We start from the raw sequence: 26,530 nt of genomic DNA, 5'->3' as shown, positions 1-26,530 counted from the left end.
TAACATTTTGTATTCATTATTTATTGATATTAATATTCAAAAGTACTCATAAATACAAAAAGTAATTTTCCTTAATTTGGAAAAAAGGACAAAAGTAGTGTTATATATTTTCAGCTATCTTAAGATTCTTATAACAAATTTGAAACCTAAAAAATCTAATATAGAAACATCACACAACTGTTAATTTTGAATTAACATGAAATTATTAAACTAAAGATAATGCTGAGTTAAAGGAAAATTGACCACTTTCACAAGTTTATTTAGCTGAATTAGACAGACAAAATGAAGGTTACATAGTATATAATATATAAAATACTATGCGTTTAATATGAACCATTAAAATATTTCATTTGGTGCACACATAGCTTTATATCTAAGAAATAAAGTCAAATGTAAGTTTAAAAAAAACATTTTGCAGCGGAAGCCGTGAGGACTTCTTTCGCCATCAGAGGAACTAATATTCAAAGTCAAAAATACTGTGACCTAAAAACATAAACAAAAATGACTTATCTATATCCATCTGTGTCCTTTTCATCGAGCGTACATAGCGCCTCAGACAATTGTCTATCCCTGTCAAACCTTCGCCCTTAAATGAGAGACTACAATAATATAGTTCGTATCCTATACTATCTAATTTTAAAATACTACTACCTCTTAACTCTTGGACTAAAATTAGTTTTTATTTAATAATAATATTATAATGTAGGTAGTTTTGGACAGATCGATCAATGCCACCAAAATAATATTTATACAACTTGGTGTGACAAAATGCGGTACACAAAATATATTTCACGCACATTGCGTCGCGTGCCTCGTAACAACTATTTGGAGAAGTCGTGACAAATTTTGAACTACTTGATAAAAGTTGTATGTAACTTGATAATATATTTTTTCCAGAAACTTCTCTGAACATAGAAAAATTTGCTACACACAGAAATTCTTCTTTGCGAACTTTCGCCATAGAAAGAAATTGAAAATGGAGGCGTCAATCATCCCCTCTCACTTACACACTATATTTTTATATAGTGTGCGAGTGGGAGAGAGCAACGCCGCCATTTTAGATTAGCTTCTTGATTGATACAAGTTATTTGACGCTACCCAATAAGCGAATCGAAAAGAGCGGCGTTAATCATTCGATCTCACTTACATATTACACCACCTGTATGTGTGCGAGTAGGATAGACTGATTTACGCCGTTTTCAATTCTTTATTGGCACGGGGTTCACAACTTACAGTCAAGCAGCTCATGACAGTTTCGCACCATTTCTCCAGAGCTAGTATATTGTGTAGAGTGCATGTTTGCATCGTCTCACTTAAAACTTGATTTAATACGAGGAACTGGCGAATAGAACCGGACTCACATTTTTTGTACTGTCTGGATCGATACTCTGTTACGTAATCCCATACAAATGATAGAGACAAAAATCTCAGTGGGCGTTAACCATTTTGAGTCACCAACCAATCACAAACATGTTTTACAAAACATTGAAATCCATATAAAAAATTATTCGAAATTCGTTTAGGAAACAGTTTCGTTTGTGATTGGTTGGTGAATCAAAATGGTTAGCATCAGTTTTCCTCTCCATCTTTAATATAGGTATCTTCAAGTAAAGAGTGAATATGCATCTTTTAGGCAAGCGCGCTCCATCTTAGGCTGCGTCGTCACTTGCCAACAGGTCTGATTGCAGTCAAACGCTAGTCTAGAAACGGCCTAATTTGGAAGTGTGGTAATTTTGTTTAAACTAACACCCCTTATCGATTTCTACACGGCATCGTACCGGAACGCTAAATCGCTAGACAAACTAAAAATATAAATAAATAAAAAGCTAGTCCAATTCTATTCGCCAACTCTTTCATTATACAATCGTGTATATCTTAGAAAATATTTTTTTGGAAAATAATATAATCATTATATTCGCTATCAAATTTCAGCTTGGTTTAGTGTTCGCGTCAGGAACGCCGCGGTCTGTCGGTGGCGTGAACGCGTTACTTCTTTGCGTTCTCAGACACGTCGGTCTTTTCTTCCGTCTTGACCACCTTGCCGTCACCTGGAAAATAATGTTTTTCTTTATTTCATTTTTTTATTTATCAATATATACAAAAGGAAAAAAGGTGACTGTCGAACTAACTGCTGCACGGATCGGGCTGAAATTTGGCATGCAGATATAGCTATTATGACGTAGACATCCGCTAAGAAAGGACTTTTGACAATTCAACTCCTAAGGGGGTAATAGGGCTTAGAAATTTGTGAAGTGCACGCGGACGTAGTCGTGGGCATGAACTATTGATAAATAAGGAACGGAGCAAGCTTTAGTACTGTAGGAATTGTACAGTTCTTGCATTTCACGAGGGCGAGTGGCTCAGGCTTGTGTTTAAGTCGTATCGGTATAAGGAAGGTAAAGTAAATGCGTGCGTTTGGTCCGACACGCACGCATACATACCCAATGTCCGTGTATACGACGTAACGACAAGTACAGTTCACTCGCCTTCAAAAATTGCAAGAACTGTAACACAAAAGGATAGCGTGTGTATGTGTGAGAGAGAGAGTGAGTGATTGTGCGTGTGTGTGTGTGTGTGAGAGAGTGAGTGAGTGTGCGTGTGTGAGTGAGACTGAGTGTGTGTGTGTGTGTGTGTGTGTGTGTGTGTGCGTGTGTGCGAGAGAGAGTGAGTGAGTGAGTGTGAGTGAGTGTGCGTGTGTGAGTGAGACTGAGTGTGTGTGTGTGTGTGTGTGTGTGTGTGTGTGTGTAGAGTCGTTACCGTTGGGCGTGTCCGCGTCGTTGTCGGTGTTGGAGCGCCTGCGCTTGCGCGGGAACTTCCAGCCGCCCGCCGCGTGCTTCACCTTCGGCAGCGGCTCCATGTCCAACACCTGCCAACATCACCAACTCCATAACTCCCCTATACGTCTCCAAGGCATTTTAACTGAACAATTTTTATCCATGTCCAGAAAAAACTCATACTGCTTATTCATTTGTATTTTACTCCCCAAAGTTCTTCAGTGAGATGTCGTTTTATACATTTGCAAAAAAAGGCTTTGAAAGACTTGAACTTTGAAAAAATAAATTGAATTGATTAAAAAATAAATCACTAAAACTACAAAATGAGGCAAAAGTAAAATCATCATCATGATCAACCCATTCGCCGGCTCACTACAAAGCACGGGTCCCCTGTCAAAGTGAGAGGGGTTTTGGCCATAGTCTACGCCGCTGGCCATGTGCGGATTGGTAGACAGTGTGTGGAGAACTCTCGGGCATGCAGGTTTCCTCACGATATTTTCCTTCACCGTTTCGTCAAACATATATACATATAAGTGAATACAATCAACAACTTGTAGGTCAGTTTCCATACCTTGTGTATTTGTCTGAAGGCGATTTGTCTCAGGAACTGTTGCGCGGACGCGGTCAGGTCCTCGCGCTTCTGTGCCGGCATGTTGCCCAACGCGTCCTGAACATAATACAACAAGGTTCTTATAATACAGTAACCTACATAAGAAGGGGTGTGTGGCAGTTTCATGTAACTCGTACCCCTGAACGGTTTCTACACGGGATCGTACCGGTACGCTAAATCGCTTGGCGGCATGTCTTTGCTAGTATGGTATGCGGCAGATTGAGATGGCAACCGGGGTATGAGACGGGGGGTCGCCTCGCACACCCGCACGTCACCCGCACCGGGTTAGCGCGGGTGTGCGGGGCGTTACCTCCCCGATTGCCACCTCGACGTGTCCCGCAATATAGATATACTCACAACAAGCTCCTTCTCGCACGGGTCCCTCAGGCCGGGCCCGTGCTCCAGTATGAGGCCGCCGGCCAGGGCCTCCATGACGCGGCGCAGCGCCTCCCCGGGCGACAGCGCGCCTCCCGCCGACTGCATCACTCCAGAGACCAACAACTCCATTGCCTGTATGTGGGGAACCATTTATTTGATTTGATCTATGCTAATTGTTAAAACCTTGAAAAGCTGTAGCTTTTTATGGAGGAACTCTCAAAAAATTTATAGCCAGTGTCATTCGGGATGATGTAAGGTTTCTGACGGATTCCCTAGACATCTAAATCTATTCAGGCATTTAGAAATTATGGTAGAATAAATAAACTCACATACATCCATGAACACCGTCATCGAATGTGCAAATTCCGCTTTGTGGAAATTACAAGTTTTCATGAGACAACCTACTAAATATTTTTTTTTACTACACATGCTAAGAAACGGGGATTTTCATACACACGCGCTTTTAAAACTGAACAAAATGGAATCAAAAATGAAAATTCTAAAAAATCACATATCGAATTCTGCATGTGCAGCGACGAAATATTACACTCGTTTTTTTCTTAACAACACCCTAAAAATTAAAATAAGGTACATATTCCACTCACGTATGGGTTGAGCGGCGTCCAGTTGGGGATCCGGCGACACAGGTCGCGCATGATGCGGATGATGATGACGCACGACTGCAGGCTCGCCGCCCTAGCCTGCGCACACAACCCCTGTTACTGACTGCCCCCTACTGTCTCAGGCGCAGCCCAACCAGACCCCTGCGCTGCCGGCCGACCCCTAACACCCAGCAACCGTACTCCAACATCATGAGGAATTCATGACGCAATTTTTCAGGACAAACATTTTTATTTATCATTCTTTCTGGACCTTTTAACCTTTACCTAATACGTTAAAAGTTCTCGGAATGATCACACTGACATAAGAATTATTTCTGGATAACAATTAAGTTGTTGAATTGAATTAATTTATAATTTAAAGAAAGAAAGAAAAAGAATAAAAAATAATAAATTTACGGAAGCAGATGAAGGAGCTGGCGAGCAAACAGTGAAATTGCGCAAAAAATAAAATTTTACAAGAGCAAAAAATTGAATGAAATCTGTTAAAACTTAACTATTATGCCGTTTTGATCAAAATCATCAATTTTGGACTCAATTAGCACAGTTTTAGGCTATTTTGTATGGAGATGATGAACTTTGGACTTAATTTTAGCACAGTTTAAAGCCATTTTGTATGGACATGATGATCTTTGGACTTAATTTTAGTGCATTTTTACACCGTTTTGCTTGGAAATGAGTTCAGACTCGTGTTGTGGGCTAAGAATATCCGGATTAAAGAAAAATAAGTATTTTGGTCAGAAGTTTAATTACACAGGTTTAGCTCGCTAATCGCCAGGTCCTCAATTTATATTAAAAAAAATGGATCTAGAAACTATTATTTTGCAAAGTTTTCTTTATAACATCTGACTCCCAACTAAAGTTTTTGAAGAATTTCAACGAGACATTTACAAGATCTAAATCGACACGTCTGAAGTCGCGACAAAAGGCTACCCTTTCAAAGAAATTATTGCAGAAGTAACTGTAAAAGACGATTTTATCATAATTTTATAAATATTATTTTATTGACTTCACTTAGTCTCATCTTTTAGGGGACTAAACATTGTTATTTGTCACAATCATATTTCGAAGCGTACTTTTTTTGGGCTTTAGGTTAACTGGGTTTTAGGTTAGCTGGGTCGTAGTGGTCGGACGGCAGTACAGTAACAGAATAGTGACGGGGACACCGACGTGAACCGCCACGCAAGTCAAAGCGCTCCTAAATGGGCTAGTTTCTTTATTTTTTAATTTTTTTACATCTTTTACCATAGCCATAAAGTTTCCACCTCTAGCGCTCCATAAATAAAATGTTTGGTATAGCCCAAGATTTACATGCGATTCTATAGCCCGTTTAAAAGCCACTTTATTAGGATCTACTGCGTTTCCCTTCCTTATCCTACGGCGTAGCTACGGGGGATTTTTAATAACTCACATTCTAAGAATATTAGTGTAATTCTTTTTTATATTACGACAGGTCACACAAGCGATATACTTGTGAAATTCAACATAAAATAAACCATTAGTTCACAGACAAAGTCTATAGTGAATTTCAGTGTCCTTTGTCGGATGTGCCTAATGAATGACTATTTTTTGACTATTTTTGTAAAATAAAGTTAACCAGTTATATTGCAACTAAATATTATGCATTTTTTTTTATTGTGAGATAGGTTTGCCACAACAACCATGCCTGAGAAACAGAGCAATTAAGAGGGCTAGGTTGGAGCGAGCTTGCCTAGAAGATGGCTAATATATAGAGGATTTAGAAATGGATTATTCTATATTGTCCACACTTTAGCTATCCCTGCCCGACCTGTTGCAATATGCTCTAAGTCTTGAATTTAGGTTTTTCTAATCTTAAGGTCAATTCATGTGATCTCCCCGTATATTGCAGCTACGCCAAAGAAGCCTCTCCCAGAGGCCGCGCCCGAGGAAACGCAGCTCCGTTCCTACGACTAGCACTCGTAGCCACATGTTCAAGGGAGCGGAAACTCTGTATGGCAATTATCCTTTTATCGTTACACTAAAAGAAACGCTACTTTAAATGGTAAAACAAAAATAAACATGTGACTAAAAAATACGTGCGCACTCCCACTGTGGCAGAAACATCGGGTCAGTTGCGTCTCAGCTCTCAGTGCTCGACAAGTACACGTGGAGGCAAGCAAAGTAGGAAGTCAGTTTTGTTTATTCTTTTTTTTTTGTAATGCAAAGTTTTACTAGAATTCAAGCCGACATTCGATGTCGCGATCAACACTCACACGCATGTGCTTTGATATTGAATTAAATTAAAAAAATAAAGTAGTTTAACCAGTGTTGATGCAGGAACTCTGATCGAAGCGGCGGCGATTCTTTGAGAAAGTTACAAGAATGAACAAAAATTTGGATTGAAAAGGCACAAAATCGAAGGTACAGATTCTCGGGGGGCGGGGGGGGAGGGGAGTGCGCACACGTTGCGTAATGTGGGCGAATGTACCTGGAACCACTTGGCGTGCCGAAGGGCGGCCAACGCGTCCAAACACTTCTGCCGCGGTAGCACGTCCTTGTCGTCTCGCTTTATGTCGCCGCCTTCTAGCGACAACAATACAAAGGGTGTTTGACCATCAACACATCGACGAAAACGGGGCAAACATGGGGGGGGGGGGGGACCTACGCGCGCGCCTGCGGGCACGACCCGCGTTGCGCGCGATGGACGTACGCACTCTAGCTCCGAGATCAGTTTTTTTACTCCATTACAAGTTAGCCCTTGACTGCAATCTCACCTAGTACTACATCTCGACAACGTTCACAGTTTCCAAGAATTGAAACAACATTAAGACAAAGTAAAATGTACCTAAATAGTCTTGTAAAACTTCTTTAGGCGCGACTTGAGATAGCTTGAGAGTAAATCAGCCCTCTAATTGTGTAAGAATAACGTTTTCATCATCATCGTAATCGTCAACAAATTCTGCCATTTGACTGGCTGTGAAAAAATGTAAACAGCAAATCAACCAATCAAAGGGCAGAATTTGTTGACGATTACGATAACGATGAATACGTTTTTCTTACACAATCGGGGGGCTGATTGTTTTTTCTTACGGAAGTGATCTTCATATGATCAGCTATTTTGAGGCTGCCATCTTTAATCGACAAGGTACTAAGTAGATTAAAAGCTCTATTTTTTACTTTACTTAATTCATGAATTGATAAAAACCGTTTGCCCAATAATTTTTTAAATGGTATCTACGCGCATTTTTTTTAATTCAACGTACGCATTTTTTTTTAAATTTTAAGGCGGTTCGGTGAATAAACTCGATAAAAATTGGTAATACCTACTAATATTTTAGCGTTGTATTGTTTCGACACTCATCTATCGACATCGCATAAGGGTAAAGCGCACGTCCATCCTCACCAAACGCATACGAGAACTAACAGATTGCAATATCGATATTCATAATAATTATAATTTATACTCCTAGTTCTGGGACTTAGGTAAAGTTACACAAGCATAAGTCACATATAGTAAAGATTGGGTTGGGTAATGTTTGCTCCGTTTCAGTAGACAATATACCAGTGCGGAGTGCGATCGCACGTGATATACGCCGGATGATCAAAAATCCTTTTCTTCTCGCCGCTTTGCTTATCCTACTCACACCTAAAAATAAGCATTCAACACAGGTGCCCGGTGCCAGGTAGCGCCGGGCGGTAACTTTGAACAAATTATCTTTTCTGGTGAGAAAAACAGGCAGCATTAGAGATATATACAAAGATATACAAATATAAATTAAATTTATTACAATAGATAGTTTGTTCTGAGAGTTTCTGAGAGCGGTCGTGGGACGGGAGGATTTCGACGACCCATTCCGTCGTACGACTTGCGCAGTTTTATTTAAATGAACACTGTTTCACACTGGAAACTGGAGCGGTATCGCTACTGAAAACTTAAAGTACAAACTCAAACAGTTATCTTAATAGTACACATACAGAAAAAGGGAAGAATTTAAATGTCTTAAAAATAACACAAATCCAACATTCATACTAACCGATAGCTAAATATAAGACCAGGGAATCAACTGTACATCTTCAGAATCAGAATCATTGACAACTCTATGGGCCAATAATCTAGATAGAAATGCCTAATATATAAATCCCTAGATCGAAATAGCGAATCCGCGTCAGTTAGTAGTGTCATCGCGTCATCTAGACAAAACCGCGCGTGACGTCGTAACATTATAACAGTAATAATATGTGGTTGTATGAAATTGGGTATAGTCGAACATCGCTCGGGGAAGGGGTCAGGTGGGGGGTCCCCTGGGGGTCTCACCTGCGGGCTCGCGCATGACGGCGGACGTCAGGCTGACGAGGACGTTGACCGTCCCGTCGGAAACCTGCACGGCGCCTTCCGCCGGCTGCAACTCCACCTTGTATTTCGACTCATCATTGGGACCCTACAATAAAAAATCTACTGTTGGAGATCTGATAAATCCCTATAAATAACAGTGAATAAGGCTGAGATCTATAGAGCGTACTTTGACTGCTCAGACTTAAGATTGAGTTAAAACGAGACAGGTTTATGTGAGAGATATAGATTTGTCTCGTTTTAACTCTGTCTTAAGTCTAAGCAAAGTCAGAGTGCGCTTTATAGATTTTACCCTTGTCTACACTTATTTAGGCGCGCAGATGAAGTAAGGAGATGTTGTTGGTGGCACAAATCCCACATTTTGCTCTTCAGGACCCTTTGTAGTTAGTCGTTCCCAGCAATGCAGACATAGCATAGTGATAGAAACACTTTGAACTTTGGTGAGGTTGTGTGGCAAGTGTGGTGTGTGACTGCTGGTTATAGCAAGGTACTTGACGCCACCACGAGAACTCTTGCTCGTCACTGATGACTTGTTACTAGGAGCACACTACCTGTATGAAGGTGCTGGCACATAGGGATATAAAGAGTTGCCTTAATGTCCTATACAAAATAGCGGATCGGAAACTAGCTCAAGCTTATCGAACTTTTCATAAGTGTGTAAGAGACAACACTACATTTCAACATAACTATAAAAACAGGGTTTCGGCAAAATCCGCCATTTGCTGTGCCAGCGTAAGTACTTGTTTTTCTTGTAAATAAACAACCTAATCTTTTGTTATGACAGCTGATTAGCTGATACTATACTTATAGAACTAGCGCCGCCATTTTCTGCGCCAAAAAATACACGGTATTTTCTCTCTATTAGTTTAAATACTTTAAATGCTGGCACCACTAGAAGTTTCTCGTGATTACTACATTGACGGTACCAGGAGTGCAGACACGTGGAGGAGGTGGTATAGCCCCTTGGCCAATACACGCATCCCTTGACCGCACGGACCTCGCAAGGCCAGTGGAACTATATGCCTTACTTTCAGACATTTCTGATGTCACCACTTCTACTGCTGACTTGTTACTAGGAGCACATAATCAGTATGGAGACAGTGGCAGCTGCCTAGACTAGAAGTTTGACGCACCAAGAGTGCAGACACATGAAGGAGGTAGTTGCACTCACCTTGACTTTGTTGAGATGGTGCGGCAAGTCGGCGGCGACGCGTTTGAGCAGTGTCACCGTTGGGCGGTCGTGGCACAACACCACTAGCCGAACGTCGCGGTCCCCACGCAACAGTAGCCCCTTGGCCAGCAGTCCAACACGCATCACGCCCTTGAGCGCACGCACGCCGGGGCCAGTGATTGATGCAGCGGAGCCACTCGTAGTAGTAGTGCCTTCGCCTTGTGGGGCTTCGCCCTCGCCGACAAATGAGAATCTGAGGACAAAAACAGGTTTCTAGTGACCATTGAAGTCTTGAATGAAACTTTCGTATTGTGACGAAAATTTTCAAGAGATTTGAGCATTTTATTTGGAAGTTAGGAATAGGAGATGAATACATACAATTGGTTATCCCGACCATCTTCTTTTCCCTCTGGCTTGTCATCTTTTTTGTCTTCAGTTTTGACGGCCGCTTTGGCAGGCTGGCCCTGAAAATAAACAAATAATTTCAGCATTATTAAATTCTACAATTTTCATAAAGGCTTAGTTGAACTCATCCTCAAAGGTCTTTCTTTTCTAATTATGCCATACATTCCTTGTAAAAGCAACTAAGTATGAAGACCATGTTACTGGAGTAAACGAGCATAGATAACTTAAGCTAGATAAGGCCGCTTGATGTGTTCCCATTTGGCGAACAGTTAGCGACTGTAGCCTTCTACCAGTTTGCCCCATATAATTGTTAAATTATCTCCATACAGCGCGTAATGTACGCAGTTTGCGGCGTTTCGGTTTCCAACTCATTCAGTAAGCGGCTGATTCGACTTAAACGTTTCCATCTGTTGTGCGTGCATCGCCCCTAACGGTACACTGATATAATACTAACCGTTTACCCTGAGTAAGCGACCGATCAGTCAGTCAACGGACAGCCAGCTGCCAGCCGCTCACTGTTCGGGAGGGAGTGGGGACAAAAGACAGTGGTAGTTACCTTGGGACGCGTGGTATCGGCCAACGCATCTGACAATGACTTGAGAGCCTTCTCGGTGTGCGACACGGCGCGCTGGATCTCTTGCAGCTGCTGTTCCGGCGGGTAGATGTCCGCGTGCTTGGCGAGCACGTGCCGATCGTCCGAGGTCTCCGGCCGACGCCCCACCGGCCCGTAGCCCATGCCCATGCCCTGCTGAGTAAGGATACCAGAAATAATCAAAAATTTGAAAAAAGCCTTTGGATACAATTGTTTTTAGTTTCTTTGGGTTGTCTTAGTTATTTCATGTTTTTTATGCAATAAAGTGTATCTATCTAAGTTTGGCTATTTGTTGTGAGCTTAATATTTGAAAGCAAAAGGGTATCAAAGGTTCTATCTTCAGTGTCAGTCTATACAGGTTGTAACCAGAACGCTAGCAAAAACTTAGCGTTGTTATACCACCTAAACACAATCCAATACCAATAACCGTTTGCCTCATTTTGTAGTTTTAGTGATTTAGTATTTTTCCAACCCGCAATGTATAGCGTGCAAAACTCGGGTCAATGTCCTTCCTACGACGCGGCATTGAGTCTGAGTGGCCTTGTACTTACTTGACCTGTAGCGTCAGTTGGGTGTTTTGTTTGCAATATATTGTACAAGATAATTTTTTAAATATTTTTTTCGCGGTTTCTTGTGGTATCATATCAGTAATCATCAGTACTATCACCTGTGTTAGTTTTTGGTAGCTTTCTGGTTACACCGTGTATAGTGTTGAGCGAGCTAACTCACGTGATGGTGGTGGTGATGCGGGCCGCGCCACCAGTCGGCGCCCTCCCAGTACGCGCGCTCGTCGTCCTCGCCCGCCTGACAAACGTCACCCACATTGTACACAACGCACACCGGCCAAGTGCGAGTCACACTCGCGCACACATTTCGCACGGTAAATCAAAAACTATTATGCGTAAAAATAAATAAAAATCTGTTTTAGAATGTACAGGTAAAGCCCTTTCATATTATGATACCCCACTTGGCATATCTTACTTTGAAATATTGAAAATACTAATTGATTGTTCATAAACACTTTTTTTTTGTACTGTAACCACAAATTTACCTTTTTGGGATTTATTCCTTTACTAATTGTGCTACAAGACCTACCTATCTGCCAAATTTCATCTTCTCTAGGTTAACGGGAAGTACCCTATAGGGTTTCTTGACAGACACAACAGACAGAACAAAGTGATATAGGGGATATTTTTTCTTTTGATGTACGGAACCTCTTAAAATACACTAAACACTAAGGCACCATATATACGGGCGAGGAAATAAGAAATTTGAACTTATTGAAACATCTAAATACGTTTTCTAAGAGGTTATTACTTAAACATACACAATTCAATTAAATGAATTACTGTAATGCCCTGTTCTAGGCTAAAGGGCATATTCCACCTAGCTGAAACAGGAAGTTCGAAGTAGGAATATATAGTAGCATTAACTAGCAAGAAAGTAAGGTTGCTTTCGTACTTAACTAGGTAGCAAAGGAAAAAGGAAGGTAGAATAGCATTAAGTCGCCTGATTGGTTCAGCTTCAGTCACCGTTACTTTATTTTAATTTGCAGGGAAAGCGGGAAGTAGGGGTTGCAAAATTTAAGAAATGAAGGGTTCCGGACCCGAAAGATGACAACGGGAAGGGTAAAATTTTACTTATCCTAGAATCAGGCAGGCATAAGAAGTTTATTTTTATTTCTAGTAGGTAAGTATTTATACATTATCATAGTCACTATTTTTTTAATTAATTGATGTTTCAGCACATAATCCTACCTCATGCATGCGACGGCGTGCCCAAAGCTCGTCCCGTACCAACATCCGCTGGGCCTTGGCCTCAGCCAGTTTGCGCTGGTGCATCGAAGGCTTCACCTTCACTTCCAGATCCGGTTGCACCTAGGAACGTGAAGCATTGATTCATTTCACTTCATCTTACAGCATGCTACTTAGTACCGTAAAACGTATTTCAATATCTTAAAATGACGCGTGAGAAAAGATTTTTTACGGACTATACAATATATTATTGTTATTATCAGCGGTGTAGAGAAGGCAATATAGTAAAGGAGTGCACATAAAACTTGTTCTAAAGATTGTTTTCGTGTCGCGCAGATATTGAAGTGTATAGATCATCCTCATTGGAAGCTGTAATCATCTGACCCTCGGAACTCTTGGAGGCCGGGGGCCACCAGGCTCGACGAGAGCCTCAAACCTTTTACTAAGTAATCACTGGATGATCTATACTCTGTGTTTGTTTCCTTCCTGACAAGTGGGATAGTGTTGTGATGTAGCCGGCAAAAAATATTGTACATCGACTTTTAGAATGAGATTTCGGCTTTGTAGAGCGTTGCCTCCGTCACTCATACCTACATGACGTTTTGTCGGTCGCAACGAGAGAGACAACGCTCTACAATCTACATCCTTTCATCTTTTAGACAAATTTTAAATAATTCACAGATATTTGAATAATTAATAATTTTTACATGATGACATAATAATATTTTAAGGTGAAATGAGAGGCTGGGTTCAATTAATTTCGCACGCCATGCTTGGCAGGATATGTGATTACCTAATTTTAAAGACAGAGGTCTTAAATGTCGGAGGATGTAAATAATATACGTGTACCATATGTAAGCAAAATAAATAAAATACATAATATTATTATCATTACAAAACCGCTATCTCTTTTTAAAGGTCGATGTACAATATTTTCTGCCGCGTACTGTAGCACACAGTGGCGTGCACAGGCTTCGAAGCCAGGAACACCATGGCAGCGCCACCGTGCGCAACACCGTGGTGTCTTGTGCTGCCAAACGAGAAACCCCAAAGCAGACCCTAGTCCGACGCCTTTGATCTCGTGGTAAATGATGAACCAATCAGTTTACTGCAGTAGCGGCGAGCGCGCTCCCGCCCCGCGTCCCGCAGACGATCAGAAGGGTCAAAGCTTACAGCGGTTTACCTATAGTGTGTAGTTCATATCCTTAGTCTGTGGTACTTCATATAATTTGACGCAACACACTCACCTTCTTCTTGTACTGCAGACGGTGGCGGCGGCCCTTCATGTGCATCTCCTTGGCGTTGGGGTCGTTGAACTTGCAGTCGCACAGCTTGCAGTTGAAGCTCAGCGCCTTGCCGTCGTCGCCGCGGATCTCCTCGATGTAGTCCTGCCCCACGGGCTGCACCTCGGGCTCGTCCGCCTCCTCCTCGCGCTCGGCCGCGGCGTCTGCGGGCCGCGCGTCGCTTGAGCCCACCGTGCTGAGCCCGCCCGACGCCACGAACGACACCTTGGGCGCGCCCGCGACCGTCTTTTTGGCTAGCGGACGGGAAAAGTCCAAATTTTCTCTCACCTCATAGTACCAGTTTATCATACTGAATCAGCGGCGTGCATACTCATCGATTTCAATTTCAGACGAAACAAAATGTTACATGATCTCATGGGTTAATTAGTATCTATGGGACATTAAAGTGCGTTTGACCAGGAGCATTCTCACGTAATGTAACAATTAAGAATTCGTTTCTGAGCATTACATTACAATGGTGGTGCTACTCTCCAGCAACGTTCGCAACTTTGTCAATAGTGCACAATATAATGCTTGGCTTGACGTATTCAACTACTCACCGATGTAAGGCTCGATTCCAAGCTTGTTACATTACAAGCACTTCACAAAAGTTGTACAAGTACAGCTGTCACGTTTCGTTTGATATGGAAATGACAAGACGGGACCGATAAACAACTGTCACGAAAAGTAAGAGTGAAGCCACGCGATGCGTTGCGTTGGCGGTGCCGCACCGCACGCGCAAAGGACTTGGGGCCAGAGAGAGGCGGGGAGGGGCGGTGCGGTGCAATTTGGCACCCAACACAGCCACACACACACACACACATCCACAGCGGTGCGCCGCCGCAACGCAGCGGAAATGCATCATGACGTAGCCTCAGTCTAACAGATTTGATTGAAAATATTGACATCCCATGATATTCAGCAATATTTTTCCCGCAAGGGGTGCACGCCGCTGATCATGCTTTATGTGGGGGTTCTGTTGGGCCTTTTCTACACTTTATGAAGCAATAAAAATTATTGTGACTTAAAAAATGGCGGATTTCTCTCGATTTTTTTTCTGGTAATCTTATTATCTTTTAAAGAATTCAGTGTGTATTTATTAAAACAAAATCACGTTTAATAAAGTCGTACTTTTCTTTGATATAAAACATTTAATATTTTTACCTGTAGTATTATTCTTATGTGTAATAGGCTACTTGACAATTTTTTTAAGTTGGTCTTAAATGGTTAATATTTGTCCTATTATATCAAAAAAATTAACACTATATTTTTTTGCGCCCTAAAAACCGTAAAACTTTAATTTAAAAAAATATTTTTCTTAGACAGGTGAAAACACTGTCGGCCATGTTTGGCCGATAGATTATCTGTGCTCTGACGTCATGCATTTGTAAACAACAGTATAACCCCTATTCAATATCTTTTATTTTAGAGGCATGGCTAAACAGCATTTCAGTCATAAATAAATAATTGAAGTAAGTGTAATATGAGGTGATTTCATGTAAACAGAAGTTTTATTACTAGAAGACTTTTTTTGGAGCCAATAACAAATAATAAAGAAACTATACTGAACTATTGCAGTTTCCTTTCTATACACAAATACAACGTTCAACAGTATAAAAGGCCCACGCAACACACTCCATATCTGTACCGAGTGCTAGCAAGTATCGAAGGAGAAAATTTGACTTATGAACAAAAAGCCGGCCGCGATGTGATATAATACAGATATGATATTGTGGCGTACGGAGGGCCCAGCACAATCATTACAGCAACTGCATAAATATGTTCTCCATATCCTCCTTTTTTTTCTTCCAAAAAGATACCTTGTAATCATTTTCTACGTTTTATTCCCGACAAGAAGTTTAGTATTGACACAGAGAAGTGAAAGCTGGTTTAACCGGGATAAAGCGAAATGATTTGATGCTTTCATATCCACTTTTGACGGTTATATTTCAAGGTGTGGTGTTATTGCATAAGTATTCTACGATAATGGTCGTAATTTTGTAGGATTTAGGAGTAGGTTCGATATAATATGTCAAACTATAACTATATATCTAACTGCACCTACAAAACTGTGACCATTGGGAAAATTTAAACTAGAAATGCTTGATTGTTATTAGGCAAGAGATCAAAAAGTGTTCAATAACAGCCGAAATTAATATAATCCAATCTATCTGTCAATAAGTTGCTACTTTGTTATTTGGCAAGACTATACGATTTTTGACAGATAACAATGTTGATAAGTAAATTATCGACATAATATTATAGGCAGGTTGATTATTATTGTTATTAATAATTTCAGGCGCTAGTGTTTAAGAACACATTTTATTCATCATAAAGGATAAAACATATTATACTCCAGAAAAAAGGAAATGTTGATTTCAAAAAATCCAATGATGAAGACATAATATAAGTTATGGAGAACATATTAATATGTGAGAGGAAATAGTAATGTAAAAGACACATAGTAGATACATCAAAATACGAATAGAAAATACAGTTGCCATCATAGTTTCATATCAACTTAACTACAGAACAACACATTTACCAAATGCATTTTTTTTATTTCTACATCACATATTCTGTAAACTGTTCACTCAAATAAATATTACTGTATAAATTCAGTTATTCTGAAAAAATAAGTCCATATAGGCTGAAAATATTACTGTAAATGGTGTGTAAAAAAAAGTATTTTAGTGTCATTGTGGTTTTGTAAATATAAAGCAAGGCAGAGATGTAAAGTATATACATGACAAATAACGACACCTCAGTTTTCCTCAGGTACCTTTAAGTCAAGAGTGAATAGGTATCTTCCAGGCAAGCGCATTGCATCTTAGGCTGCATCATCACTTGCCACCAGGTCTGATTGCAGACAAGCACTAGTCTATAAATTATTTTTAAAAACCTACCTATACATGCCGAGCACAGAACATGCATTAATATTTAAATATTGAACAACTTCATAATTTTCTATTTAAAAAAAAAAAAAAAAAAAAGCAATATGATTTTTCTTAGATTGTTTTAACACAATATATAAGTGTAATAATAAACAATAATCTATATTAGTGTATGGGAATAAATGTGTAAAACATGTGTTTACCACATTGTGTGTGTACACTGCAGAAGTGGTATAGATGTAGGTTGCTTTTGTGCTGTATGTGTTATGTGTTGTGTGTGTGTCTGTTTGCACGTGTATTGACTTACCCGGAGTCAACTTGGTGGGCTCAGTGGAGGGGATGGGCTTGCCCAGCATGGTGTGCAGCTTGACCACCTTCTGGTGCTTGATGCCACGCACGTGCGCCGCATATGCGTCCGCGCCGGTGCATGTGACGTCACACAGCTCGCAGCGTAACGCGGAGGCCCCACAGGCCCTCGCACCGGACCCCCCACCCGCGGCGGCGACCTTCACAGCCGCTTCCTTCTTCTTGTGCTTCTGACCTTCCAAGTGCTCTTTGTATGTCTGTATCAACATTAAAATGTATAACTTAGTCAAGTGTACAACGCGTGGTCTACTTTTTTCATTTGAATATTTTTGACAATTAAATAATATGAGGACCTTCCTGGCAAGTTCCAGGTTTTATTTCTGGCCGCGGACTTTTTGGGAATTTATAATTAAATATATTTCTAAATTGTCTCTTAGTCACTAGTGGGGAGATTACGACCGTGGCTAGACTTACCACCCAACGGGCAAAGCCGCGCGCCGCTTAGCGATTTGGCGTTCCGTATAGAAACCGATATAGTCAAAGTCAAAGTCAAATGATTTATTCAAAATAGGTAATAAATTACTCTTATTGATGGTCTGTTATGGTGTTAGATTTGTAACATATAGTGGTGATAATTATTACGCAAAGTAAAAGTAAGTTAATTAAACTGCCATATCTCTTCTAAGTTTGCCCGTTTTCATCTTAGACTGCATCATCACCACCAGGCGGGATTGCAGTCAAGCGATAACTATAATGGAATTTAATAAAAAAAGAAATTGAATATTTCATTGTAAGGCACATTTCCATGCTTTACTGTGATTCAGAGTGGAGTCATCGTCGAGTCTGTGCAAGTGCGAAGACAAGTTTGTCTTTTGGATATGATGTGTGTGGGGAAACATACCTGCGGGCCGGCACACGATATGCGGCACACGTCGCAGTAGTGCAGCTGCTGCGCCTTCGGTTGCGGCTTCGGTCGCCGCGCCTGCACCGCGCCTACACCGCTCTTGTTGTAGTTCTTCCACCCACTGTACGACAAAAACTTTAAACAAAGGCAATATCGCTAATTCTCTTTCAGCTTAACATACTAAAAGCCTTTCTAAGGTATTTATATAAAAAATTGCATGGGTATTACCCATTTATGTATCCCACAAAATTTCTCCAAGGGCACTTGGGTTTCCACTCGCTCAAAACCCGAAGAGACTGCGACCAAATTGGTACAATTTGCAAGATTCTTAGGGGTGTGATCGACTGCTCTGAACTACACAACAAGCTCTGCTGCGTTTATGCACCCTCTAATTACAGCTATTTCCGCCACCGCTCCAAATTTTTCGTAAGTCCGTTTAGTCGCACGGTAGCGCGCTCCAGATCACCCATACCGCGCACTTTGGCTGCGCTCAACGCACTGCTGAAGGAGTCCCCTCGCTGTGACATATTTGCTGACAAATGGGCTGACCTCATGGGTCAGATCTTGCACTTTTGTGAAAGTTTATAATTTTGCTTTTTAAAATTTATAATTTTGACAATTTTTATAAGCATGTTTATGTTAGTTTGTACTCGTAGTTTAATTAGTGTAATTGGCTTTATGGCCGTTCTAATTAAATAATAAATAAATAATAATAATATTAGATTGGACATTTCTAAACAATTCTTTTTAATCAATTTGCAGCTTGATGGCCATAATTTAATTGAATTTGTACATGTGTTTAATCTAGACTAGAATCTAGATGAAGCCCGCGACTTGGTCCGCATGGATTCAAGTCTTTTAAAAACCCCTAAGAACTCTGATTTTCCGGGATAAAATGTCCGGGGCCTATGTCAATTTCCGGAACGCAAGCAAGCTCCCTCTCTACCACATAATATAAATCGTTTAAATGGATGGACCTTAAAGAACCCTGTGGTAACTTTCTGGTTTTCCGGGATAAAGAGTAGCGGGCCCCAGGTTTCATCGAAATAGGTTAAACTGTTGGGCGTGAAAAGCTAACAGACAGACAGAACACACTTGCGCATTTATAATATTAGTATGGATAGTACTCACCCGCCACCGCCAGTTTTCTGCTGCGCCACATACATGGTTGCTGCGTTGTAGAGAGCTGTATCATAAGCAGAGTTGCCCCTGTTAGCCGTCTCTACAACAAATCGCGAGATCGCCTTCACTCTTTAACTCTCACTCAATCAACTATATGACTGATATACAACTTTACGATAGAAAGATACTTTAATATAATGGCGAAATCGCGTATATCTCAACACTGGCGCTGATTCTGTTGTTTTTCGCTAAACTAAATTTAGAGTATCTGCATTCTCTTCTTTTTAATATTGCTAAAAAAGGACGGAACATGAATTTTACATTTAAAGACGGCTTTGAAACTATGTCTGCCCATTTCATTTTATATGAGTAAGAAGAGGATGCAAATGCTCTAAAATTTAGTTTTTCTCAGAATCAGTACCATTATAATATTATTATAACGTCGTTTAAGTTGGAACACCACATAAGGCGTCATCTCGAGGGACGAGGGAATTGCAACGAGTTCGCTATCTTCGGCGATAGTATCGCTCTGTGGAGGTCTATACAGGGGTCATCCTGGGGACCCCTGATCTATTTATCAAAATCAGCCTAGTAGTTTAGCCGCTACAGTGGAACATACATAGATACAAACATGCATAAACACATATATTGTCAAAATCATAGCCCTTCCTTTTGACTTTGTCGTAGTCGGGTGCAAATAACACTGTATCCATCAAACAATTGAATCCTCAAACTAAAGTCTTTTCGCTCCCATGTAAAGTTGCTTACGTGGTCTTACAACTTATGCGACGATAATTTCTATAGAAATATAAACGTAAACATATTACAATGAAAACTACACTTCATGACAATATACTAAGATAAAACTGATATTGATTATACATTACATAGAATATCATATTGTTAAGTTTTTGTTGAATGATGGCAAATTAAAATAATATCGAGAATGTTATGTACCTATAACATTATCGATATATTTGATGTCTCGACAACGTTAATCGATTTCGAGTATAATTACTATTAAAGTAAAACAGACCTAAATCACATTGTTTTAAAACTCCAAACATCTTACAAACAACGCTCCAAACGAAAACTTTGTGAAAAAAGTCTTTATCGTACTGAATGATTGAATGACTCAAAATCTATCAACATTGTCGGAATATGGAAACACAAAAAGTACAACAATGTTATTATGATATTTAACACCTCACCAAAATGTTGATTTTCGAGCATCTAAATACTTTAGCGTCAATGTACTTTAAAATTAACAGGGACTTAACTAGTTTGTATAATCCATACATCTATAGCCAGCACTCCAAAAGTCGATGATACTGAATGTAAATCTAGGGCTATTGCGAGCCAACTTTATCACTGGAAATCATAGTCAAGACAGGGGCTTCTTTAGAGGACGATTCAAACAACATGTGTCACATTCAACCTTTATGCAATGCACTAAGGTTGTGTATGACACATGTCGTCTGAATTATCCTCTGAAGCCCCTATCTTGATTCTTGACTATGAATTATTCCGGTATTTCTAGATTTCGATGCTTGAATTCTATCAACGTTGGTAATATGTAAAACCTCACACGAAATAAAAAATAGACCAAGAATGTGATTGAAAAAATCTCAATTTTTTGGAGCCTCAGCTGGATGAAATTTTAAAGCGGATTTCTTTACGAGTAATACACGTTACAGAAAGTCTATTTCGGGCTTTACTGGTGTGAGCAGTATGACTGCATCATTTTTTAGACTTCAGAGATTTTTCTGACCCATTCAGGAGTTTTTGGGAAGTTTTCAAGCATTTTCTTGGCCGATGCTACCTAGATGCAGCGTGTATAGCACATTCCACAAGTGAAAAGTATTGTTTATTACTACTAAAATCCAAATATGTACTAACAGGCAGTTGAATTAGCAATATTCAATTATTTTCGAAAATGGGCGTGGCCACCCATTTTTTTAAATTTATGATAGGCGCACGCTTGACCATGATACCTGTTAGCACTTGTATATACAGTCGAAATATGTTATAACAACATAGAAGAGACCATGATTATTAGGTCAAAAAGGCAGTAGTTGTAATAACGGATGATAAGTCATTATATTACAAATAGCTGGGACTTGCATTTTGGACATTATAACCAATACAATGTTATAAATTGTTTTGACTGTATTGTAATAGTAATTAGAGATGAAACAAATATCCAGAAACTACTGGGTACCAAGCCTATGTGGTCTGATTATGGCCCCGATTCTCTAGTCTCTCTCTAAACTAAATTTAGAGTATCTGCATCCTTTTCTTTTTACTAATGCTAAAAAAGGAACGGAACATGACTTTCACATTTAAAGACTCTAAATTTTAGTGCACAATACAAATTTAAACAGTAGGTTCGCGAGTGCGTGCTAAAATCACGGGTTTTACCATCTAAAAATTAAATTTAGTAATGTCAAACTGCTTCTGTCCTTTTCATATTTCAATAGTAAGAAGAGGGTGCGAATACTCTAAAATTAGGTTGTGCTTAGAATCGGTGCCATTATCTCTCTATATCTGGTGGATACCAGATAAATCCTCATTATCAATCTGGCTTGACATCTTAACCTGGTGATGACTGAATATTCAGTCGGGCCAAATAGCTATTCTGTTTCATCTCTTAGACTTCTGGATGTAAGGTGCTGGGGTGCAAGGCTGCAGGGTGTGAGCAGACGTGGGGCCGTGGGGTAGCGTATTGTTAAGGTGTGGGTGCAGTTTAGGGATAGTATAAGGATGCGTGTAGTTGCAGAGTGTAGAGTGTAGAGTGTAGAGTGTAGGTGCAGGTTAGGTGTAGCGTGTACTCATGCTTGGCGGGCGCGGTGTAGGGTGTACTACAGGGATGTGTCTAAGTGCGGGGTGAAGGGTATAGCGTAGGTGCAGGGTGGGTGTAGGGTGTACTATAGGGATGGGTGTAAGTGTAGGGTGAAGGGTATAGTGTGGGTGCAGGGTGGGTATAGAGTAGGTACTCACGCTTGGCGGGCTGCGCCGCGGGCGCGGTGTAGGGCTGCGAGGGGTAGGACGCGGCGGCCGTGGTGGCGGTGTACACGGAGCCGTAGGTCGCTTTGGCGCCACCGCCTCCGCGCGCGCCGCCCTGCCCATACTGCTTAGTTATACCGCACCACCACCCATACATTAATACTATTGCACAACTACACGTCAAAACCATCACCATCTTACAACATAACCTTAACACTTCATTTCTAATATTGTTCAACCTTCACAACTCTCCCCGCATCACATTCCTCATTGCTGAGGGTTGTGACCTCTTTCCATTAATTACATATGTAATAATAGAGAAGTTTCTTAGGATAGTAAAGAATGGAATTTCAAATCTTAGGTTTAATGATTATTATTATCACACTAGTGACCGCCCACCATTTCGCTCCCGAGGGAGTTTCGAAAGATCGTACCTTGTGTACATTATGGAACTACTGTGCAAAATTTCAACTTTCTAGGTCCAAGGGTTTTGTGTGCTGACCAGTCAGTCTGTCAAGACTTTTCTTTTTTTGTTGTACAAGATAATGGTGGGGGGATGGGGAGGGGAGTAAAGTTTTGGGATAATAATGCACTAAAATAAAAAGGCAGTTACGTCAGTCATAAGACTAGACTGTACTGATTAGATGAACCTTTCATTTTCCAGTACAAAAGGTAAGCTACTTTCGTCACAGGGTTGTAGATGTCGTCAAAATCGCAGATGGGCTAGCAGACAGACACACAGACAGAGTTTACAATTATATTAGTATGGATATACCAACTTGTGGCATGTATGATTAAGTCAAAATTATCACCGGATCATTAAGCAAATTCTACTGAGTTGTTTTCAAACAAGCTTTCAAGCAAAAAAGTTTCAAAGCATAAATTAACAAGATAGTAAAAGTACAATAGAAAGTACCTAGAGAAAGAAAAGTCTCTAACATTACACCAGAGGATTAAAATATAAAAACTAGCGACCCGCCCCGGCTTCGCACAGGTAGCTCATTACAATTTTCGTATGGATCTCTAATAAAAAAAATATATAACCTTATGTCACTCGAAGATAATGTATTTTTCTAATGGTGAAAGAATTTTTGAAAGACGTCATCAGTCTGGTAGTTTTTGGGTTTACTCATTACAAACATACAAAAATACAAATCTTTCCTCTTTATAATATTACTAGGTGATTCCCGCGGCTTCGCCCGCGTGGATTTAGGTTTTTAAAAATCCCGTGGTAACTCTTTGATTTTCCGAGATAAAGAGTAGCCTATGTCCTTCCCCGAGATGCAAGCTATCTCTGTACTAAATTTCATCAAAATCGCTTGAACAGATGGGCCGTGAAAAGCTAGCAGACAGACAAACAGACACACTTTCGCATTTATAATATTAGTATGGATTAGTGTAAAAAAAATATATAGAAAGTACCTGCGCGTAAGTAGCGGGCGTGGAATAGGCCGGCTTGGCCGTGGTGTCGTAGGCCGGCTGCGGCTGCGGCGGCGCGGCCGTGGGGTACGCGGCGGCGGCTTGCTGGTAGTACGCGCTCTTGCTGGCGTCGTACGCCGACGCGGCGGCGGCGGCCGCGTGCGCGTGCGCGTGCGCCGCTGGAGACACAACCAGGGCTGACGTTACCAAACAACACAACCAACGTTACCTAACGTTCACTTCGTCAGCTTAGTTACAACTTACAGACGAGCGGCACTTCGTCAACGGGTGGTATATGCACTTTAGTTAGCCAGCGCGTGCCAGACCTTCGTTATTTTTTCTGCATATTGTCCCCAACACTGGGAGAAACGTTTGTTTGGATCATGGTGGCTTTGGGAGATGACAAGTTTACTACTTGTTATCTCCCAAAGCCACCAAAGGTGTAAAAAGGCTTACATCAAAGTGTAAAAGTCAATTTTTTTTATATCTTCTTTGGAATAGTATTAGAATTTAGAAGTCACATCATGCATTCATAGACTTTAGGCAATACATGACGTGATTTCTAATCATGCAGAGAAAATTTCAACTTTTATCAGTTTGGCACGCGCTGGCTCTTAACAATAAATTGAATTATAGATAACCAGTAAACATAGCATATAAATAACATTAAATCTTTATACATATATAAAAGGAAAAGCCGACTGACTGATCTATAATGCACAGCTCAAACTACTGGATGGATTGGGTTGAAAGTTGGCATGCAGATAGCTATTATGACATCTGCTAAGGATTTTTGAAAATTCAACACCTGAGGGGGTAAAATAGGGGTTTGAAAGTGAGTTCATGCAGACAAAGTCACGGGCATAAGCTGGTCAACTATAACTGGCATTTTAACACCACCGGTTTTGAAAGTTTCGAATGAAGGTAGCCCATCAGCCTTTCAGCCTTAAGACTCCTGATTTATCAATTTTCAAAGTTACATAACATTTTTGTGATTCATAGCTAGGCAGTTTCAATGTAATCAAAAACTGAGGTAGATTGTCGATTCTATGAAAATAAATCAAATCGAATCATAGCAATGGCTGGCTTATGGCAATTGTGGAACCATAGTGATCCTAGTCACATTTTAAACTTTTTAAGAAAACGGAAATGTGTTTGTCATGTTGTTAATAACTATTCTATTAAGTAATGAAATGCAAAAGTTAGTTGGTTGGTATTTATGGAAAATGGCACTTAAATCAGTGTGGCAAAGGGAGAATTATGCTTTCTTTGTGACATTGTGCTAAAATCTTTAAGAGAAAATTGTTACTTGGATCACTGGTTCTAATAGTAGTCGTATACATATTTAATTTACGTAGCTTTAAGCTAGGTACTCAATGTCAACTATCTCTGTATCTCTATCTCTATCAAACATCATTGTTTATAGGCCCAATAATATAACAAAATATGCAGAAGCTTATTAAATCTAAAGTTCCATTGTAAAATATATGATGCAATGGCATGTAATTAGTGCCATCTATCAATTTGTAATCAGATAAAATCAACGTAAGGTAATGTTATGGTAGAAATATTATATTTGGTGTAAATAAAACTACATTGACATCTATAAGTACCTAACCATAGAAGTTCAATGACATTGTTATTTTAAAACTGTTTTTCTTTTGTTTACATGTTCAAATCAATTTCTTCTACACAAGTCGTATAAAAGGATGAAAAACTGTGTTTCGTAAGAGGGCAAGTATTGATTTCTTCCTGTGAGTCATAGTTCATGATTTGGCGATAAAGTATGCGACACTGAAGTGTTGTTTGTTTGTGTTGTTTTAAGGAGCAATGTCATAATATCATCAATTATTAAACTGAATACAGCAGTGCCGCGGAAATTACCTTGCGTGGCGGCCGCGGCTTGGTACGCAGTATCGTAACCTGTCGCCGCGGCACGCTGGGTCCCGTACGTCGCGGCGGTCGCGGCCGGCGCCACGGCGTACCCCGTCTGGCCGCCGTAAGCTGCACTAGCCGTGGCGGCACTACAAACACAATAAACACCGTCACACACCCGATTACGCCGCTTTCTCAGCGAAATTTTCACGATCAATACAGACAAGACGCCATTTTGATTACCTAGAAATGCGAGCACAAGGCTGCGTATCAGATCATGTTTGATTCGGAAACTTCCAAAGCTATATTTGACAAAGTAATTATGGTATAACACTCACCCGTATTGGGTTCCTCCATGGGTAAACCCAAAATAATTATTTGCTGCCATCATTTACCAATTTTCCGCGTAGAAACTATACACACACTTCTGGGCGGAAAACGAGAAATAAAAGACCGGCGTTTTGTCTTTGATAGAAAAAAATATGGCGGCTAAAATGCATAGACAAATGTCGAAATGAAAAATGACAATTAACCGGAAACGGATATCAATTTAAGGATAATACATACTATCGTACACGTTTTAGTAGAGACGGGTAACATTGGTTTAATAACAGAGATGTATAGAATGGTAATATTATGTGGTCCATGAAGATAACTTTAGATTCGCATTAAACATGATCCATACTAATATTATAAATGTGAAAGTGTCTGTCTGCTAGCTTTTCACGGCCGTTTAACCGATTTTGATGAAATTTGGTAGGTACAGAGATAGCTTGCATCCTGGGGAAGGACATAGGCTACTTTTGATCCCAAAAAATCAAAGTTCCCACGGGATTTTTAAAAACTAAAATCCACGCAGACGAAGTCGCAGGCATCACCTAGTATTCAACGGTGATGTACAGGAGTCGGGGTCAGTCTACACCTGGCCATCCAGCGAAGTAATGCTTCACTGAATGACGAGATTTAGCTGTATTTATGGTATTGTGCACTATGCCATTTACTTGGACTGAGTATATTTTTTTATAAAATATACTTTATTTAAGTGGTAGGCATGTTGTTGTAATATATTTCTAAAGAAATACTTTTGAAAAAAATATCTGTTATA

The 26,530-nt window shown here is 40.2% G+C and overlaps 1 protein-coding gene across 8 annotated transcripts; it reads right to left on the bottom strand.

Annotated features, from left to right (window-relative positions):
* Zn72D (Zinc-finger protein 72D) lies at nt 1-25,924 on the bottom strand. 8 transcript variants are annotated; one of them, XM_034977427.2, is made up of 20 exons: nt 25,764-25,924; nt 25,435-25,574; nt 23,554-23,747; nt 22,126-22,255; nt 19,135-19,225; nt 18,001-18,124; nt 17,101-17,356; nt 13,864-14,153; nt 12,620-12,739; nt 11,592-11,666; nt 10,827-11,018; nt 10,244-10,329; nt 9,866-10,118; nt 8,659-8,782; nt 6,832-6,926; nt 4,368-4,463; nt 3,742-3,894; nt 3,346-3,441; nt 2,758-2,866; nt 1-2,048 (listed from the first exon to the last, which is right to left on the bottom strand). In XM_034977427.2, the coding sequence occupies exons 1-20, from the start codon at nt 25,814-25,816 to the stop codon at nt 1,987-1,989; spliced, it is 2,739 nt and encodes a 912-aa protein (XP_034833318.1). In that variant the 5' UTR covers nt 25,817-25,924; the 3' UTR covers nt 1-1,986. The 8 variants fall into 8 exon arrangements, with proteins under 8 accessions (XP_034833318.1, XP_034833320.1, XP_034833319.1 ...); XM_034977429.2 differs by having other exon boundaries at nt 6,832-6,923; XM_034977428.2 differs by having other exon boundaries at nt 10,827-11,015.
* Between the last annotated feature and the right edge of the window lie 606 nt (nt 25,925-26,530).

The sequence above is a fragment of the Maniola hyperantus genome, chromosome 17 (genome assembly GCF_902806685.2).
Source record: "Maniola hyperantus chromosome 17, iAphHyp1.2, whole genome shotgun sequence".
Lineage (NCBI taxonomy): Eukaryota > Metazoa > Arthropoda > Insecta > Lepidoptera > Nymphalidae > Maniola > Maniola hyperantus.
Note: the sequence above shows the minus strand (reverse complement) of the source record. Positions and strands in the feature narration are given on the sequence as shown.

Bases quoted from the DNA above. Each gene is read 5' to 3' on its own strand.
- Zn72D (XM_034977427.2), bottom strand. From the start codon at position 25,816: ATGATGGCAGCAAATAATTATTTTGGGTTTACCCATGGAGGAACCCAA. The intron at 11,019-11,591 runs GTGAGTTAGCTC...ATCCTTACTCAG, and splicing joins CGCATCACCACCACCATCAC to CAGGGCATGGGCATGGGCTA. The intron at 10,119-10,243 runs GTATGTATTCAT...TTTTGTCCTCAG, and splicing joins GATGGTCGGGATAACCAATT to ATTCTCATTTGTCGGCGAGG.